This window comes from Drosophila yakuba, chromosome X (assembly GCF_016746365.2).
Source record: "Drosophila yakuba strain Tai18E2 chromosome X, Prin_Dyak_Tai18E2_2.1, whole genome shotgun sequence".
Lineage (NCBI taxonomy): Eukaryota > Metazoa > Arthropoda > Insecta > Diptera > Drosophilidae > Drosophila > Drosophila yakuba.
The window spans coordinates 13,528,007-13,548,180 of NC_052526.2; the positions used below are offsets into that span (position 1 = coordinate 13,528,007).

General features: G+C 40.3%; 1 protein-coding gene across 1 annotated transcript in view; it reads left to right on the forward strand.

The window, feature by feature from the left end:
• The window catches only part of LOC6525320 (acetylcholine receptor subunit alpha-like), a 92,232-nt gene that overhangs the window by 20,724 nt on the left and 51,334 nt on the right, over positions 1–20,174 (forward strand). Inside the window, exon 3 of the mRNA XM_002101120.4 lies at positions 17,056–17,856. Within this exon, the coding sequence (XP_002101156.1) occupies positions 17,802–17,856 (55 nt within the window). The 5' untranslated portion in view covers positions 17,056–17,801. The remainder of the gene's footprint in view (positions 1–17,055; positions 17,857–20,174) is intronic.

The following is a 20,174-nucleotide window of genomic DNA, read 5'->3' on the forward strand; positions in this document are numbered from 1 at the left end:
AAAGACGTCCTCCCAAATTGTTGTGAGTTAATTTTCTTTCACATTGTTTGAGGGACAGACAGCCAGGACATTCCCACACACACACACACACACCGAGACACACACACACACATACTCGCTCATGATTTAAGGGTTAATTTAACATCAAATTGAATGTTCTTAAAGCTGCCTGACTGATGGCCAGAAAGTGAAAGCATTTCTCCTTGCTTCTCGTACTTTTTTTTTATTTCAGTCGCGAAGAGAGCCTGAGAAATTTCTAATTACAATAATTAATGCGTCGCGTTGAGTGTTGTGTTGCTTGGAATTTTTTCCAAGCGCTGGCTGAGTGCCAGGACAATTTTGCAGGCCTCGTCCTGGCGGCTGGCATCTTTATCATGACAATGCCAACATGTCGTATACTCAATTTTCAGGCATCATGTCTCCTTCGAATGTCGACGTGAGCTCACGTACGGAACGGTATAAAGAAAAAGGAAGTCCAATGAGAGGCACCAGCCACGCCCACCACCAGAAGCAACAGAAGGAGAAAAAAGCAGATGATGAAGAAAGGAACTGAATAAAATAAAATAAAATAAAATAAATTCTAAATGAAATAAAAAAGAATGCGGATACAGGCGCCTCCTTATGCGCATATTCTGAAATAAGTCTTACGAGTTCGAATTTGTGCAGGAGATGCATTAGCATATCATAATACGAGTATGCGAAAGGTACGGCGAAGAACAAGCTTTACTTGACTTGTAAATATATAAGAAAGAAATGCGAGGGAAAGGTGCTTCAAGGCAGTCTGTTCTCCAGTCAAGGCGAAATATTTAAATAATTCGGTGGAATAAGGTATAGAATGCATACATTTGCTTTTTATATCAAGCCCTTGCTGTTGAAATGCAACTTCCTTTGGCACTTACTCAGTTTAGCTGAAGGCTCACATTTATATTATGTTTATATAAACATATAAGCAATAAAAGCATAATATCATATTCATATTATATTCACTAATTCTCTCTCTCTAATGGTTAACGATAGAAACAGAAAGCTTGAATGGAAAACTAATAAAATGCATTTTAAGTGCCTTTATTAAACCTGCACAAGATGAACTACAAGTAGAAACGGCCAGTTGAAATTTAGATCAAGTTCGGCAATCTGCTGGCAGTTCATAACCAATCCACTTCATCGCCAGTCAACTGGCACACACATGCGAGCGTTTATTCGACAACTCCTTGAGCCTTGAGCCTTGAGTCCTGAGTCCTGAGCAGTGAGCCTTTAGCACTGAGCCTTCAGCCTTCAGCCTTCAGCCTTCAGCTTTTGGCCGAGTCCTTGGCCAGATTCTAGTGCTGGCTCAGTCGCAGGCTCAGACTTCGAGTCCAGAAATCTGTGCCACCCGCCTCGTGGACGGCATGCAAATGGCCACCGGAAGGCGGAAAGGGGGTGATGATAGTGCTAGATGGTATGGGAAATGATAGTGCAGAGGAGGAGCAGGATACTGGAGGGGCGACAGGAAACGGAAACGGAGGAAATGCCCGAGTGCTGCAAAGAGAATGCATGAGCAGGCGTAATAGAAAATGTAAGAAAAACTACTCAGGAATTTGTTTTCGCCATTCTCCATTCGCCATTTGCACATTCGGCACTTGGCATTTGGCATGTGCAAATGACACGTACATCTGCTAATCCAAACACTCGTTCGCACATCCATTCATACATATACATATATATATATGTATATATTTATATATATGTGCATATGCGATGTCCTGGAAAGGCGCACTGCCGCACATTGCGCATACGACGCGTTGCACATATCAAATTATCATGACTTATTATTATTAATATAAATTGGAATGCGTTGCGAAAACTTTCACCGCTGCACTGCCAGCCTTTTATTTTTCGTCTACACGGGCGGCATTTTCCGGTGGGGGGGGGGGGGGGGGGGGGAGGCGGTGCATTTTCCAGGCGTTTTCAGTTTTCAGTTTTCAGTGGGGGCTTTCGGTTGATGCGGTCTGTGCGGCAATTAAGCCGAGTGCACACGCACACAATACTTGTGCCTGCTTAACTATCTGCGTATCTCCGTTTCTCTGTATGTGTGTGTGTGTGTGCCTGTATGTGTGTGTGTGTGTGTGTGCTTGTATGTGGGAGTGTGTGCGTCTGTGTGACACTGCCAAATGCGACTTGCGGTTGGGTCAAGAGCAAGGCGTGGTGAGATTCTCCTGAGAATGGGTTCATTTGGCAAGTGAATTTAAAAAAAATATATATATTAAACAGTTACTTGCAGATATATACAATATACAATTAAAACCATTAAAACTAAGTTGAAGCATTTAATTTACTTATAGCGAACATTTAAATAAGCAATTACATTATGGCAAATATTTAGTTAGCAACTAATTGCACGCTTCCCTTATACCATCACTATGCATACTTTCGACGCAGACTGCTGGCAAAGCAATTTGGTAATTTAATTTAATTCAAGCACTCGATCACACCGCATGCATTCACGAGTGCACTCACTCACTGTCATTATTCATCGTTGTGCCGCTTGCTGCAAATACGAACTCCGGGCCATCTCCCATATGCCACATTCATTTTCGTGACTCGGCTTGGGAAATTTCTTAGGATTTTGCAGCGTAAACTTTTTGGTGGCCACAAAAGTTTGCCTAAGGTAAACCCAAGCCGAGAAGGGAAAATTGAGAAAGAGAAAATGGCCAGAGTGGAAAATTCGGGTGGGGAAAGAGGCGGAGGAAGAGGAAAAGGCTGGTCTGCTGGTTTTAGATCAACAGAAGTAGCCGGGATACTCCAAAACAATGAACTTTTAAAGCGCCTCCTGTGGCTATGCAGCACACTACCACACTCACTCACTCGCACACATGCACTGTGAGAAATTAATGCAATTTATAATTGCAAATGATGTATCCATGCTATATTAACTAGAAATCGATAAGCTAACATGTTGGCTTAATCGATTTATTCAATTTATTTAGTTTATTTCAAATCCACTTATTTCTGCCTGTGCACTAGTGTATTTTTACTGCCAAGTGTTCTGTTATAAAAAGGCAATCGAGCGTCAGGACCGCTGCGCCTTATGTCCTTAATGTGTGCATGTGTGTGTGTGTGTGTGCGTGTGTGTGTGTGTGTGTGTGGTGTGTGTGTGTGTGGTGTGTGTGTGTGAGTGCGAGCGTGTTTGTGTGTGCTTGGGCTTGATGTTTTTGTGCTTCTCAGATTCATGGAACATTTCACTGTTTTAATTTTCGTTTCGTTTCATTTGCTCTTTTTTATAACCGATAACCATAAACGGGTATATTGGTTTCTCGGCCAGCATGCGTAGCACACAACAACTCTATTTGCCGCGATTTATTCGAGATGATTTGATGTTCTTAGCTTGCTGACGAATCATTTCTTACTCAAACGACTGCATTCAAGTTTTTGTTACTTTTAAACTATTTTTTTTTTGTTATAACTATTTCTAGAAATATTCTTGCTGAGTTTTCTAAGAAAATTATGCATTTTTGCTAATTAAAAGATATGTGCCAGGGAATTCCTTAGTGTTAATCTGTATGTTTGCCCACCAACCGCTTTTTGGAGATTTCTTTTTTTTTCCTTTTGAATTCGATGTTTTTTTTTTGGGGGTTTTTACTTTGGTAGAAGGCCGACTGCAAATTGCGTTTCTCGGCCATATAGACAAATACATAATAACAATGCCCAAGCCGCAGCACGCACACACAAGCAAACACACACACACACACACACACTGCCAGGGCAGCAAATATTATGGCCAAAACAATCAAAAGTGGCAACCACAAGGCAAATAAAGAGGGGCTTGGTCGTGGCACACAAAGCCAGGCCAAAACAAAACAAAACGAAACGAAGCGTTGGCCATTGGCCGTTGGCTAAAAGGCAATACAGATTGCAGAATGGGAACAGCTACTGGGCCATCTGGAACTGGAAGCTGAAAGCTGAAAACTGAAAGCTGTAAACTGAAAAATGGAAGGCAGCAGAGAACTGAAAACATAAAACAGCTACTCGACTGTCCGGTTTTGGCCAAATAATTTGGCCATTTTCGAGGCACACACACACACAATAAATAACTCAATTGCAAGCTATTTGCTGGAAAAGTTTCGTACGCCCTCGGGCAGCCTGCTGACTTACAAAAAGTCCCCATTCTCCATTGGAAAACATAACGCTTTCCCCCAATTTTCCTCGTTCTTGGCATGCAAAATAGTTGAAAAATGTAAATAACCAAAGGAACGAGCTGGGCGAAATAATTCATTAAAAGAATATCAAGTGTTAAAATTCACACAATTTACAAAAACACAAAAGAAAATTGTGCCATTGGCAATTTCCCACCCGCTACTGCGTTTCTCTATGTGTGTGTGTGTGTGCATGTGTGGGGGTATGAGTGTATATGTGTGTGTGCGTGAGTGTGTAAGGGCGGCGGAAGGAGTGTGAATTTTACCCACAGGATAATGGGTAACCCGAGGCTTGGGCATAACAATTTCGATAGCTATCGCAGCACTCGAGGCGGCAAATTAAGTTAAAGCAAAATGCGAGAGGATAAGAGGTAGACTACATGCATAATACCCGATAGTTTTGGCCTACAAATTGATAGTAAGTTCATTGTTAGCTACTTAGGGATAATTAGGTAATTCATAAACAAAGGGCTGTGCAGTTAATTCATTGAAATTTCACTGAATGCTGGAAGAATGTGGCGTCAATTTCATATATACTTACAAGTAAAATATACTAAACATGTTCCATGTGGCCAATATAACTCAAATGATTATGATAATAATAATAATATGATATGATAATATGATATAATAATATGATATAATAATATGATATAAAAATATAATATAATATGATAGATAATAATAATCGCAATGAAATTGAGCGGGATTATAAAAATTAAAACACTTTTGAGTGACAGCAATTGCCTTTGCCCAATTTAAGTAAAATCACGATTCAAGAATAAGTTTGCGCAGGAGCTCAAAACTCATTATAATGACTATTGTTATTTTTGACAGGTTTGCAGGACTCTTTAGTCTTCGGTCTTCGGTTTTTGGTTTTCGGTATTCGGGGCGTATCAAAGCCATTAATGCGAATAATCGATAAGTTATCGTTGTTGCCCAGCGACAAGCGATGCTGTTTATGTTGGGGCTTAGTGAATCGAACAAAGCCGAAATGAATGCATAATGAATCGCCGAAATTGCCAAAATTGCCGAAATTGCCGACTGCTTTCTGGCCGAAAACTAAATGAATAAATGCAAAGCAATGGCAAATGGCAAATGGCAGCCATATGGCTTTAAGGACATTTCTTCAGCCATTTTCGGCAAGTCAACGAAATGTTAAATAAGCAAAACGTGACTTTATTCGCAAAATTATCGGTCCATGGTTTTTGCGCTTGGATTTTGGCCAGAATCGAGAAAGTTTCGGTAAAGAAAATCTAGTTGCACACCTTTGCCAGTCACTGAAGCTGGTCCATTTGTGCCTTTTATTAAGTGGGCGAGTATGTTTGTACACTTGAAAATGTAGTTAAGTAGCATGATTGTTTACTTCAAGGCTTCGAACAAAAAATCTAACAAATTGTATCTTTATCTGTAATGGGAATATGCATACAGATATGTATGTATTATGCATGTCAGCTTTGTAATTTTTTGTTTGTTTTAAATTTTTAGCAAGTTTTACTTTAAATTGTTTTCAATTTTTAGCAAGTTTTACTTTAAATTGGTCTTTGTAACAAGAAAGCATTTGGAAGATCGCAAAAGTCTGTGGAAAGCGTTCGCTTGGCATATAAATTCTTATGTGCCTTTTAAGGATATATAAGGTGAAGCGAACGGGCCTGTGTTTCGGTGTGTCCTGTTCGTCCTGTTCGTCCTGTTGTTGTGGCTCCTGTTGGCTTTTAGTGCTACTGGCAGCTGACGACGGCCGAACAAAACAAAAGCAAAAGGCGGCAGCAAAAAAAAAACCAAAGAAAAAATAGTCGAAGCCAAAAATTGCTGACAGCATTTTTGGAAATTGGCGTCGAAAGCTCAGCAAGGATTCTGGATGGGTGAGTGGAAAAAGGAGCAAGGCGACAGTAGATGGGGGTAACGGGGAAAGGGGGACATGGGTACATAGGGGGCGGTAGGGGAGAGGGCAGAGAAAGCAGAGAAAGCGGAGAAAGGGGGCGACAAGTGCGTCTGACAGGCGTGGCATTAAAGCCGCCATAAAGCTCACATCGATGGTTTTTGTTGTGCTTTTAATGCGGCCATTGCCATTGTGCCGTGGCCAAAAACCAAAGTTTGTCATAAAGTGTCAAAGTGAATTGAAAATTTCCATTAAGCGCTGCAAATCTGTTGGATTCTCGCTAACCGCAAAAGCCGCGCTCACAAAACCGCATCCCAAAAACATTGTTGCACTGCTGAACATAAAAAAACGTAACAAAAAACTACAAAAACCAACTAAAAACAGGAAAAAAAAAAAATAGAAAACATAAAATCACAATAATTGAAACATTTTCGTTGACAAAGGGCGCTTGTAAATTGATTCGAGTCATATCAATTATGGCCCATCATCAGCGAGTTGTAAAGCCCAGATTTGGTTTTTGGTCGGACAGAGTGGATTATTTTTCTGATAGATGTTAATCACTTGAATGGTTTTGAAATTAATCAATTAGGCTGCCATTGCAGTTAATAGCTTTATAACGAATGTATAACCTATCTATTTTTTACTAAAAACTAAATGGGATTGCTTTAAATGCTGTAGCTACTCTCAGAAATTTTTGACCCTCACACATTTGGCTTTCAATGAAATTTGCCGGTACGAACCAACACTTGAGCCAGTTCAAAGTGCCATTTTCCATATTCGTTTTGGCCGCTTTGTGCCTTTGACTTGGCCCGTCGGCCATTGTTAAGCTGCTCCTTCAAAAGCAAAAAAAAAAAAAAAAAAAATGGGGTCCTGCCAGGATTGCCACTCCCTCGCTTTGCCAAGGAGGCGATGGATCCTTTGGCGTATCCTTTTTTGTATGCATTGCATGGATCGCGCTGGAGATGCTGCTGGTACTGGGTATTACGACACTCGGCCAAAAAATAATCACCAAATACTAAAATATAAATTTAGAAATTAAAGTTTAAAGTTTAAAGCAAGAAATAGGCGTTAGGTGAAAAATTATTTTGCTGACAGCCTAGAATTATTTACAAATTACTGCAGCACAAATTACAGTTGAGATGCAAGCACTTTGAAGGTTCGTGTTTTTAAATAATGTGCAAAAGCATTTTCTCGCAGTGTAGCGTCGTGTGTTCCGCGTCATGATTGATGCCCAGTTTGCGCGAGATTTCGTTTTAATGCCTTTGACAAATCCGTTGGCACAAACGAGAGGAGCGAGGCGTGAAGGGCCGCAGGACCTTATCCGCCGTTATTTGGAAGGACGACGACGAGGAAACGAGGCAAAGTCTTAATGACAAAAACATTGGAGCGTCGATTTTTTGTTCTATATATCCTTCTCCTTTCGCGTCGTCAACGCTACGTGTGAGGCGAGAGTAAGCGAAACGAGCGAAAAGGACATCAAGATTTGGTCCAAAAATTAGGGACACCAAATATGAAATATTTTTGGATATCAAGACATAGGTTACATCAGCTGTATTTTTAGGGAAAGTATATATTTTTAGGGAAAGTATATATTTTTAGGTGTAATTTAAAGGTATTTTATACCACTCTTTGCTACCCTATTATTTAGGCCAATTTCCGTTAAGGAGGCCAATAGTTCGAGCACCTTCAAGACACGAACCTTCGCCCCCAAAAACGCAGCCCCAACCTCAAACCCAAACCCAAACCCACACATTTCCACTTGCCACTCTCACCCAATGGCAATCTGCTAAGAGAAGGCAAAATATTTGCTGAAATTTTAAGCATTGAAAGGTTGAAAGGTTCGACACTTTGAAGGCGACATTTCAAGGAGAGAGAGCAGCAACAAAGGCGAAGCTTAGAAGCCATGGGGCCAGATGAAGATGAATGGACGTTAAGCGCGGCGTTGAGGAATTAGTAGGAGACAGGCCGAAGGATCCACCCAGATGACAAAAGATGATGACAGCCAGGCGTGCGATGGCGATGGCTATGGCGATGTGCAGGATGATGAGTCGGTTCGGTTATAGAGCCACATAGTGAGCACACTTGGGAAAAAAAATAGCCAAATTGACGCAAAAAACTAGACAAAGTGCTCAGAAAACCATTAATCTGTTAATAAACTGGATTATTTATGGATGGAAAACCAGGCAAAAAACATTGGCAGCAATGCGATATTTCAGATGCTATTTCTTACGATAAATAATAGTAGAAATAGTTGCACAGCGAAAATAATTCATTTGTTATACAACTAACTAACTAAACTTACAAACCATGTTATACATTTTTTTGCTTAAGGTGACAAAAAAATTCAAATTGCCAAATTTGAATTCAAATCGATTGGGATTTTAATAACAAGCTCAACGGGGTAGGAGATTCCATATTTAGACCACTATTATTTATATATATTTAGATCATATTTATTCCATAAATCAGAGAAACAATTTCAAGTTTTGGCCACTTAATAACCAAAGGATTTAAGCTATTGATCCACTTTTGTTGTGGCTTAAATTGCAGTGTCTTGAACAAAGCGATGACAGCATGCAAATGGGGTAATTATAATTATAAGCAAAATGAAATTAAATTGCTCGCTGTGATGAAGTTTAACTGATTCGTGATTTTGTTTATTAATTTCGCGTGATTTCATTTCCGAAAATTGTCAAACGAAATTAACTTTAAATTTTGACTGATGACAGTGGGCGCCTTTCGTGTTTTATAGCGAAATTTTGTGAAGGGCTGGTTTTTTCTGTGCCTGCCGTTGATGGTAATGTTTTGTGCCGCTCATAGCCACGCCCACTTGGACCCATGCTCGCCCCCTCGCTTTTCGGGATCATTCTCTCATGGCGTTTGACATAAAAAGCATAATTGATTACACGCATACAAACGCACACAAAAACGCAAACACACAGAAAGAACCGCAGACCACGCCCCCCCCCCCGCGCGTTAAAGTCGCCCCCTTTTTGGGTTCTGCGAGCGTGTTGAAGGCAGCTTATGACGTTATTCAATTATGGCTTACTTAATGCGGAAAATTTGCTTTCATTTTGAACCAAAAAAATTGCATTTGCCTGCGGGCCAAATGCCATTAGAGGCAGCGTCATAAGCGCGCTGTGTTGGCCAAGTTTAAATGGCCAAAAACGAGAGCTCAAGAGCCAAAATGTGTGTGTGTGGGTGTGTGATGGTGTGGGCCACACATTAATGCGTTCGAGTGCCTACTGAGTGCAGAATGAATGGACTCACCATCCATCATTCGAATATCAGTCAAAATGAATGCATTAATGCGACATAAGCGTAATAAAATGTACATTTATTTGCAATTTGTCATTCGGCTAATTTACGGCTACTACGTACTATTTTCAGGAATTAGTTTATAAGTTAGTTATAAAAGTTTTAATTCATTCAAACGCATGGCACGTTAGCATATTCACATATTTAAAGCTTATGTTTATTTTAATTAAAACACAATCAAAAGCCCTTTTGCCTGCCCGCTCAAAGTTCATTTAAAATGGCCAAAAACTTGAATACCCAAGGTATTCACATGTCCCATTCAAATGCCATATAGTACATATATATATATATATATACATATATATGTATATTCCCCAGACCGAGTGAAAGCTCATGCATAGTTTAGGATCCCCGACGTCAAAGGATCCCGCAGAGCGGTGGGTTCTTGCTCCTGCGAAGGAGGAGAAGGGGCGTGGCAGGCCCGACCGGACCGGAAGTCGTGCGCCAGGAACCGGAAGTGTCCCACACACACAGTGTGCTGGATTATGCGCCAGTGTATATATATGTGTGTGTGTGTGTGTGCCGCTTTTTGGCCCAACTTTCGGTGCTTAGCAAAATGTTTTAATTATAATAAAATTTCACAGAGCAATTTGTTGTTTCAAGGTTGTGGGCGTGGCACAGAAGGTGGTCGAAACCAAAAAACTTGTTGGCTTTCTAGTTGGAACTTTGTGTTTCAACATTATATATAATGCCATTTATTGCACTCGAAGAATATCCCTAAATTTGTCACATTTTGCCAGATGGCTTCGCTGCAATTTCTACTATTTAATTTTTCTCAGTATTTTTGTGGGGAGAGCGCATAGGGGGGAGTTGGGGGAGTTAACTAGAGAGGGCGTGGCACATGTGGACCAAGCCCATGTTAAACAACAGCAACTTATACAACTTCAGAGAAAGGACACGCACTCACATACACACATGCACACCCAAACACACACACACACCCACAAAGATGAGTTGACAATACGAGTGGCAATTATTTAACTTGATTTATTTGCTTCAGTCAACATGTGAAGAGGGGTGGTGGTGGGGGGCGTGGCCCTCAGAAGTGGCATAATGAAGCGGCCGGGCAAATTTAATTAGAGCATCCTCCACAGCTCGCTGGCCACTTCACCTGGCCAACTGAAACAGCAGCAGACAGAGAATCATCAACGGGAAAACTCAACTTTAATGACAAAACAAACCTTTCACGGCAACAACTCTCCAGGAGCAGGAAAACGAGCATCAAAGCTGCGGATATCCTGCAAAAATTGTGATTTATCCATTTTGCTCTGGGGCAATATGTGATTTAAATACTTCCCTTTCGAAAACCTCAAGTTTCTAATTACATTTGCGACAAAGTTTTACACAAAACTTAGTGTTTGGGCTAAAAGGTTTCCTTAATAAGGCAAGAAATTTGGCTTTGGATGATAAAAGCTTTTAATAAACTTGGTTAACTAAAATAATTGATAACCCAAACTAAATCTACTTATTATTGAGTAGGGCTATTTTAAAGGCCAAAACGAAGTGAGTTCGAATATAGGGTATCAAGCCAACGGGTACTAGAACATGGTCATTGGCATGACAACCATTTGGTCAAGTGTCTCATTTTGTGTATGAGGCAAACAAGCTGGGACAAGCTGCAACGTCCTCCTTTCAGCTTTCTGTCAATAAAAAGCGAAACACAGGACTTGAGCTGCAAAAATGTGCAAGGATCTTCCTTTTCCGTCGTTTTTGAAGGGCCAGGGGTGGCCTCATAGCAGCGATAACAAGTTCCACGCGAACGGATCCTGTGCAAGCGGAAACGAGTAAAACTGCGCCTCATCATAACAAGCCTTGGCGAATAAAAAAAAAAATAAGAAAAACGAAGAAATTGCAGTTCGCATTAAATTGAAAAAATATTGTAAGCAACCCAACTAGCGCGGTCTGTGGAGGGTTAAGGAGGGCAGACGCGGGTTAAAAGGCTTACCTGAAGTGCGTATCAAATGGCCGTGGCATTAGGCCATTAATGTCAGCCTCAAGTTGCTAAAAGTCTGTTAAAGCCAGTCATTTCAATGATTACTTGAATCACAAGGCATAAAAGCAAGATTTATTTGGAAAAAAAAAATCAAGAAGAAATATAAATAGAAAGGAAAAATGAATGCAAATTGCAGGAAATGGGTAAATGTGGTTTAAATACACATATAAATGATAAAGGACACTTTGCCTTGTACTTTACTGGTTTTCACCATGCCAAAACCCCTTTATTCCATTTTTTTCGATTTTTTTTTTTGAAGACATATATGATGCCATGAACTCGTATAATTCATGGCAGCTTAGTCGAACCGCATCGAATGGGGCAATAACCCGTCACATAGACACTTGGGATAATCTCGAACAAGATAATCAATTCTCCAGCTCGTAATTTGTCACTCGGAACTCGGAGGAACTTGAGCTCGAGCAGGCCGCAGTCTGAAAAGCCTGCTGGCAGCGCTTTAAACAGCTTATAAATACAAAAGAAATGAAACATGGTCTCTCGGCACACAGTGCGTATGAGCAATAAATCTCTTTGGCGAGTGCCAAAAGGAAAAATCCAAAATAAGTAGCAGTAGGCAGCAGTGGCAGAAGACAAAGGGCGAAACGCTAGATGCGAGTTGCGTGATGGGAAATGGAAAATGGAGGTGGAAAGCACAAATCACAGACGGCAGCTGTGACAGAAATCAACTGCCAAGGCGAAGGCGAACTTGAGCGTGGTGGATCCACACAAAAATTGGGGCCTGGGGAGCAAACAAACAAACAGTTTTGCCCCTACACATTTTACGAAAGCACAAAACAAAAACTACAAAAAAAAAAAAAACAGAAGTAGAAAAGAGAAAGCTGCAAGGGCACGCTGCAGGTTGACGACTGTCACCTGCGTAAGTGTAAAAGTGTGCGAATTGCAGACCACCGAAATGCAAAACCAGCGACAAGGACATTCGAGTGGGTGGTAAAGCCAAGGCAAGCACAGGACACCCAGAACACCCATCGCCATAAGTAGACAATGAGTTAAAAGCGAAAATCTAGCAGCGGAGCGGTGGGGTCACCAGATCCTAACCCGCAGATATATATGCGCACATATATCCTAGCCACAAACAACGAAAAAAAAAAAGAAGGCAAAACGGAGCGCAAAAAAGTAGGCAACATTAAAGATGCCAACGCAAGGACAAAGCTCAGCTGGTGGGCGTTTCACGGGGTGGAAGGGCGAAAAGGGTGGAAGGGGGGGGCGTGGTTGGAGGAAAGTGGCCATAAAAAAAGGGACCCAGAAATGTGTGCGGCTGAGAGCGATTGAAATGGCTGAAATGCGACTGCAAATCGTACATTTACACCGTGAAAACATTAAAGGAATAGAAAAATATGCGTAAAATTAATTGAAAACATTTTTATTAAAATTTAGCGTTCCCATTAATAGTTGTTAATGCATTCTAAAAGAATTTAAAGTTTAACCGATAAACGTAAAAGTAACACACTTTAACACAAAACTAAGTTGCTTGTAAACAAAATGTTTGTTTTCATATTTTGTTGCACGATATTTTCTAGTGTAATTAACTTTCGCAATCAGCCATTTCCTGCAGTGTTGTCAATTCATAAATATGCTTGGCAATTGATCAAATGCAGCGACTATTTATGGGGGCATGTGTGTGACCAGACCCTACGAGTATATGTACATATATCTTTGGATATCGGGGTATATACCAGTATATAGCTAATAATGCCGCGCAATTTGAAATGTTGATGCCCGATGATTATGTTGATGACGCAGCATCATTTGGAGCACCCAGAGTGAAAGGGAGTGAGAATGAGAGTAGATTTCTGGCGGGGATCTCACTCGGTTCAGTGGCAGCAGCGGGTATTTGAGAGCCAGTGGGTGAAAGTTGGCTAAAAGTTCCGAGAGAGTGGCAGAGAGTGGGAGAGAGTGAGAGAAAGCGGGCGAACCAAATAGAAATGCAAGGCACATTGTTAACCCCACTTCATTGAAAATGCTAATCGCACTCATTACACGAAATATGCATGTAATAATAGCAAAATCAGCAACAACCAGACAACGAGCGTTGCGACAGAGATGGGTATACTAAGGCGAAAGAGAGACGGCCATAGTCGAACGAAAGAGACGGTTGCATGCGACAGACAAGCAGCTGCTGCTGCTGCTGCTGCTGCTGAGCATGCGAATGAGTAGCCGAGATGATAATGATGATGATGTTTCTGTTGATGGGAATAAAATTGTTGCCTTAGCCTTTGTTATTCCACTCCAGACTTTTGACGTCGACCATATTATCAAAGCCAGAAATATTAAGAAATTATGGGGCAAACAATTTCGGAGTCTAACTGAATATGACACAAAACTGTCCAAATTCCATTTTAATTGCAAGAGAAGTACGCAAATTTTATTTTTGGATTTTACGTTTTGAATATTACAAGTTTACCACAAACAGGGACTTGTTAAAATAGTTTGTTCTAGCTTAAGAGTTCTTTTTAAGTGGCTTAAAAATGTTACAAATTGCAAAGACATTGCAGTAATAATTGTGAAAAGTAACATTTAAATATTACAATCTAGCTGTTTAGTTTTACCGAACATTTTCTGTCATATATCCTGGGCTTGGGATATTTAATTCGAACTAATAAATTAAATTAAATTAAATTTTACTGACTTCTCCGTTTGGCTTCCATAACTTAGTCAGACTGCATAATATAGTTATTACGCCCTTTTATCCTCGTTCGCGGCTCCGCATGATTAGGGGTTAAGGGTCAGGGGTCAGGGCCTCCAGCTCACCCCATTCTCATCTCAACTCATCTCATTTCATTTTTTTTTTGCAGACTTGACATGCCGCTAGCGCCGCCTAATGAGCGCCCATAATGAGCGACAAATGTGGTGGGGTTGGTTCGGGTTTTTTTTGTTTTTTTTTTTTTTGGGGGTAAGTGGGTGGTGGGTGATGGGTGGGTTGACTTCTGGGGGGCCAAAAGCCGTGGCAGTGGCAACTATCGCGTGATGACGGCGCAAATTGGGCGGGCAGACAAACGGATGTTGACGGCGAAAAATCGAATTTCTCTCGCGCTTTTTGACTTAAGTCCCATCATTTACACTCGCTGGGGATATTGCAATTTTAATCACTTCAACAGAATACAGCTTTTATTATTTTAATTATTTAAGCTGATTTTCACACGAAAAACTGACACTTTTTAGTGTTTGCAGTCCATAAATTACTGAATGAATATATAACTTGCTTAACTAAAAGTTAAAGAAAGTTAGAGAAGCAAGAAGTTACCCAAAATTGATCCATTCTGCTGTAGGTAAATATAATTATTTTTAAGTCCATCCTATGTACAGATTCGATGTATAATAATGCACTCCTTTGGCTTTTGTCGTGCTGTCGTTTCACTCGTATATAAACCATTTCTTTTTTTTTTTTTGTACATTTCGCCATGCATTTAATATGAAAAGACAACAGGCGAGGACAGGCAGGTCCTGGCAGGACGAAAAGGACGAAAGGGACGCAAAGGACGACGGCGGCTTTGCCTTGCCCTGTCAAACCATCAAGGCGCTGGCAAGGACAATGGGGAAAGTCTTAAACGCTGTCAACGTTGGCTTTTTCAAGCTTCAAGTGGCAGGACGAGCAGAGGCTGCAAGTGCGAGTGCGAGTGCGAGTGCGAGTGCGATGGCATGTTGCCCCTGGCACATTTTTTTGGGGAGCCCCCCAAAAGTCGCCGTCTCTTTCATTCGTGCGGCTGTTTAAATTGACACTTGGCATCTTTTGTTGCATCAAAAACGTGTCGTCCTCGAGCCATCCTTGCATCGCATCGCTTTATCCTGCCATGTCCTGCCATCTGCCATCTGCCATTCGCCATTCGCCACCTGCCGCTGCAGGCGACCCTTAACCCTCTAATTAGGATTCATTCGATTCATTACTCTGCATTAACATGGTAACTTCGACAAAAATGTTCTCAAGTTTGTAGAATTTAATGTAATACTATTATTTTTAATCATTTAAAACGGTTATATATTTTATTATATCTATAAAAATTTTAAAAACTTTCTATGTTTTGATGAAAAGGTCGAAAAATGATTCTCACTACGCATTTTGAAATTATGCGTAATTTTCTGCAAAATTACAGATATGTCACTTGTGCTTTAAGAGGGTTAAATATTTGACAGCATGAGGTGAGCATTCTTCATGGTAAAGTGGGTGGGTGGGGGGTGGTAAGGTCATGCACACTCTTATGACATTTTCTTAAATTACTTCCGAAAACCTTTTCACGCCCTCGCTGAATTGCTCATTCATGCCACTCCCACACTTGGCACCATATTTTCCCACGCCCCCATTCACAATTTTCCCACGTCTGCCACCTTTGCACCCCCCCATCCCCCCCTCAACACACCCCACCACACCCCCCCTTTATACACCCTTCATTTTACTCAAGTGGCGACTTAAAGTCGCCCTAATTGAATTGCGCAATAATGTAGCAACTTTTCAGGGGCACTGAAATGCTGCTATTTCTTTTTAATTCGCCATAAATTTTGTGTAGATTTTTCCATGAATAAAATTAGGAAAATGCGCTTGCCAGCAATTTCCACCTGACATTTTCTTGGCCAATATGCTAAATGGAAAATAATGTCAAATAATATTATTTCACACTGCAAGCCTTCACTGTCATGTCATGTTTACTTATTCTAAGCGTCGCATGACAACTTTGCTTCTTGCTGATAAATCAAGTTCAAAGGTGACAGCAGGATATTTCAAGGATTACTTATCGATTTTTCTACGCCATAATTGCGATTTAAGCTTACATAACGAGTTGGAGGCGAGTTAATAGTGAGCTATTCGTCTTAAACTTATAACATTTTGCACGTAACAGGATTAAGAGTTAGTTATGCAGTTAAAATATTAGTTATGCTTTTAGATTTAAATAGTCCCCGTCTAGCAATCACTCAGCTACTCAAAGGACTTTTGAGATTATCCCAACGCAACGGAAAAGGGAAAAAGGGACAAGTCTCGTTCGTCAAGTCTCTTCCAGAGTTATTAATTAAATTAACAGACCCAAAGGAGCCTTTGCCAAGAACAAAAACTTTGGGATACCTTTGCAACCGGGGTAAATGAATTACGCAAAATTAGCAATTAAAATTCACAAAATGTTTGCGGCCCAAGACGCAAAAACAAGAACAAAAAAAAAAATGTCCTATTCTAAAATATACATACATACATTTCAAACAATCCAATTTGGGTCAGCGGTCTGAGCAGAAAATTATAATTAAAATCAATTTGCATAAACAGAAAAATAAGAAAAGTCCTGAAAGGGAAAATATATTTGAGATTTTTCGCTGGACTTGAAAACTTTATTTTGCTTCGCAAAGAAAGCGGATGAGTTTGGCCAAGAAAATGTACAAAAAAAAAACAAGGAAGGATTATGCCTAATAAATCACAAGCAAATTTTCTTATGTCACCTTTCTTTAAGCACTTCAGCGAGTCTCAAAAATATAAAGCTTATAAAATATTTAATTCCGCCTAGATATTTAATTTTTAATTTAAGGAGAATTACTATTACTTTTTTGGGTAACCCAGTTGCGCTGGCTTTTGATAAATTGGTGAATTCCCTTTTGTGAAAATTTAAAAAATGCTCACACATACATTTCCGCCGCGAAATGAAAGGAATTTTTTTGTTTCTAATGAAAGCACTAATTAAATGTGTCCTTTCTTCCAGGACTCGTCCTTTGTCTACCCCTCTCCCCATCCACACTACGCGGCATAAGGAAGAACAGATGGAGGAGGAATGAGACACAGGAATGAGAGGATGTGAAGCAAAAGGACAACGAGGACAACTAGGAGCAGAACAAAGGCAAAACCGAAAGAGGGCCACCAAATTGAAGAACACACACATTTGAAGAATTTTAATCGAAAACTGCCAAGAAACAAGTATATTTACAAATATATTTATATACCTTGTAAGCCAAAAACGACCGTACATTAATAGATCTAAATATATAGATACATATACATACGAGTATATAGAGAAATATATGTTATATTTACTATGAAATCGTGGAAGCATGGAAGCATGGACACCCAGAATAATAATCGATGTAAATAAATGCTGCCAATTCGATTACACTGCGAATGAAAACTGCAACTGAGATGCATAAAACGCACAACAACAATCCCAGAAATACCAGAAATTCACAACCCATGAAGAAAAAGTTCACTTTTCCCGCGACAGCTGCGCCTGCGCCTTAAAAACTAGAAATAAATATATAAAATATATATATAATATCGATCTTGGAACTATCATATTGGAACTATCAGATTGGAGCCGCCAGTGCAGAGGATTATATATATATATTTATATATATATATATAGCAAGAGAGAGAGCGAGAGAGAGAGAGAGAGAGAGAGACGGGGCAGATCCACCACCGCAGCACTGGCAAAAAAAGCGTGCAGAGGGAAATGAGATGAAGTGGTTTCAAGTGACCATAGATATGATTCTTGTGCTTTCATTTATATCAAGTAAGTGGCTCGTATTTATTAGCCTCGACCCAATCTTGTTTGGCCTACCCACTCATATATATAGTCGCCCCAATCCCAATCCCAATCCCACACCATCCCCAATTCCCGCCCAGAATCCGAATCTGAATCTGAATCCGAATCCGAAACCCCGCCCCTCGATTCGAGTGCCATTCAAACAAAGCCCGTCGACGGCAAGGACTCGCAACACAACACAAAACAATCGCACGACATTCGCCCGACATCCTCTCGACACTCAAAACATTCTCCAAGTTCCGCCAGCTTTGGTCCCCCTAGAATACCCCCCAGAATCCCCTCCTGGAATCCTCCGATTCTGCGTATCCGTGTGTCCATTGAGGCGCTCGAGTGCTTTGAGTTAGTTATGGGGGCGGAACTGGGAGGACAGGGCCAGCGTGCACTCAGAAAAAAACTACTCTTGATCTCCTATATTAATTATATATATATTTTATATTTAAATTATTCATTATTTCGGTTTAAAAAAAAATAAGATACAACAGAAAATGTGCAGAGAAAGGCTAGCCACTAACATAGCCATCGCCCTTTTTTCTCTGTGTATCGTGGAAGTGGGACATCAAGACAATCGTTCGGTGGCCAGGAATGAAATCCTGGGATGATGAGGATCCTGCAGAGGCTTTCCAGGACCGAGGTTAGCTGTTATTGTCTGTGCCAGGCTTTATTGCCAAAGCTTAATTTGGATTCTGGCAATCGCCGGCGAATGAAACAGAAAAAAAAACACACACACACCGACGGCGGCAGTAGAAAATAAAATAAGGAATAACAAATGTAACAAAAATAAAAATCACTTGATATAAACGATTGCGAATTGGGATTAATGAGACCGCTTGCAATAATAGTCGAAAGCATATGTACCCTTTGTTTGGGATGAATTTATCGGGAACTAATCAAAGTTATTAACAGAATATAGTACGTTTGTGTAGAACAGAAATGTTATTTAGTCAGGTCATAAGTGAAGTTTTGTGTCACGTTTATTGCAGATCGAATAGAAATTTTAGAAAGTTTCGATAGTAAGCAGCAGACGTTCAGTTGGCTTGAAATGGAAAGTGGCGAGAGCGTAACAGGATGAGTTGGCTAATGCAGGCGAAAAAAGGACGAAGGACAATGGTCCGGCTGAACCGAGGTTTTTAGCACAGGCTTCGAGTATCCGGTCTCAGTTTTTTAGATTCAGATTCAGTTTCAGTTTCAGTTTTAGTTCTAGTTCTAGTTCTATTTGGCGTCTGCAAAATGAGGCCGCAGCATTGTATCTGTATCTGTATCTGTGCCCCTGCATCTGTATCCGTGTATCTGTGTGTCTGCGTGCATGCTTCATTGTCTGTGTGTGTGTGTTTGTTTGTATGTGTGTGTGGCTGCATAGCCGAAACTGGCACAAGGCAGCCACGCCCACAATCAAAGCAGCCTCCCCCACTTTTTCTTCTCCTTGACCAACAACGCATTGATTGCGAACTGAGCCTGCCTTTTTCCCATATTCTTGGATTTTCCCATCCATTTTTTTCGTTTTTTTTTTCACTTTTTTTTTTTTTTTTTGCATTCTTTGTTGTTGTATTTTTCCCACCCTTTTGTGCGTGTTCTTCCGATTTGATTTTCCATTTTTTATGCGCATCGCGTCGCGACGCGTCACCAAGGCCAGCCAACATTTAATGGCCCAGCCCACTATTCGTACGCCGTATTCACTGTATTCACTGTATTCACTTTCACTCCTTGGCTAAAATCGAAATCGAAAGCTATCACAAAGAAATCGTTCCGTTTTTTTTCGCTTTTTTTCGCCTTTTGCCACAGCAATTTGGTAGTATTTTCAAGCACCACTGCGAGATCCTTGACAGAAACATATGTGCTGTGCGACAACTATTTGTTAAATAAAATAAATCGAACTCGCATTAATCACCATTCATTCACTTTATTCGCAGTTTCAGCTTGGGTGTTCAAAATGCAATTTGTCGTTTTCCGTGTTTGGGCAAATAGAAAAGTTTTAAGATTAAATACATTTGAATAAAAAGAAATAAAAGTGAAACAGCTTTGCGACTGAATAAAAGCAGTTTTCATTGCTAAAATATTTATATATTTTTTTTTATTTCCTATATATTTATTTTATAGCTGGCAAATTAACTGCGGCATAATTAGAGCCACTTACCATGGCCGAAAATATTCTTGGCCAACTCAAGAACAAACAAAACGAAAAAAAAAATAGAGGCAAAGTAGAAAATAAGTACGGCGAGGGTAAACATAAATCTCGAAATTTGTTTCGGGGCACACACTTCCATTCGCTGTCTTTCTTCGTTCATTCG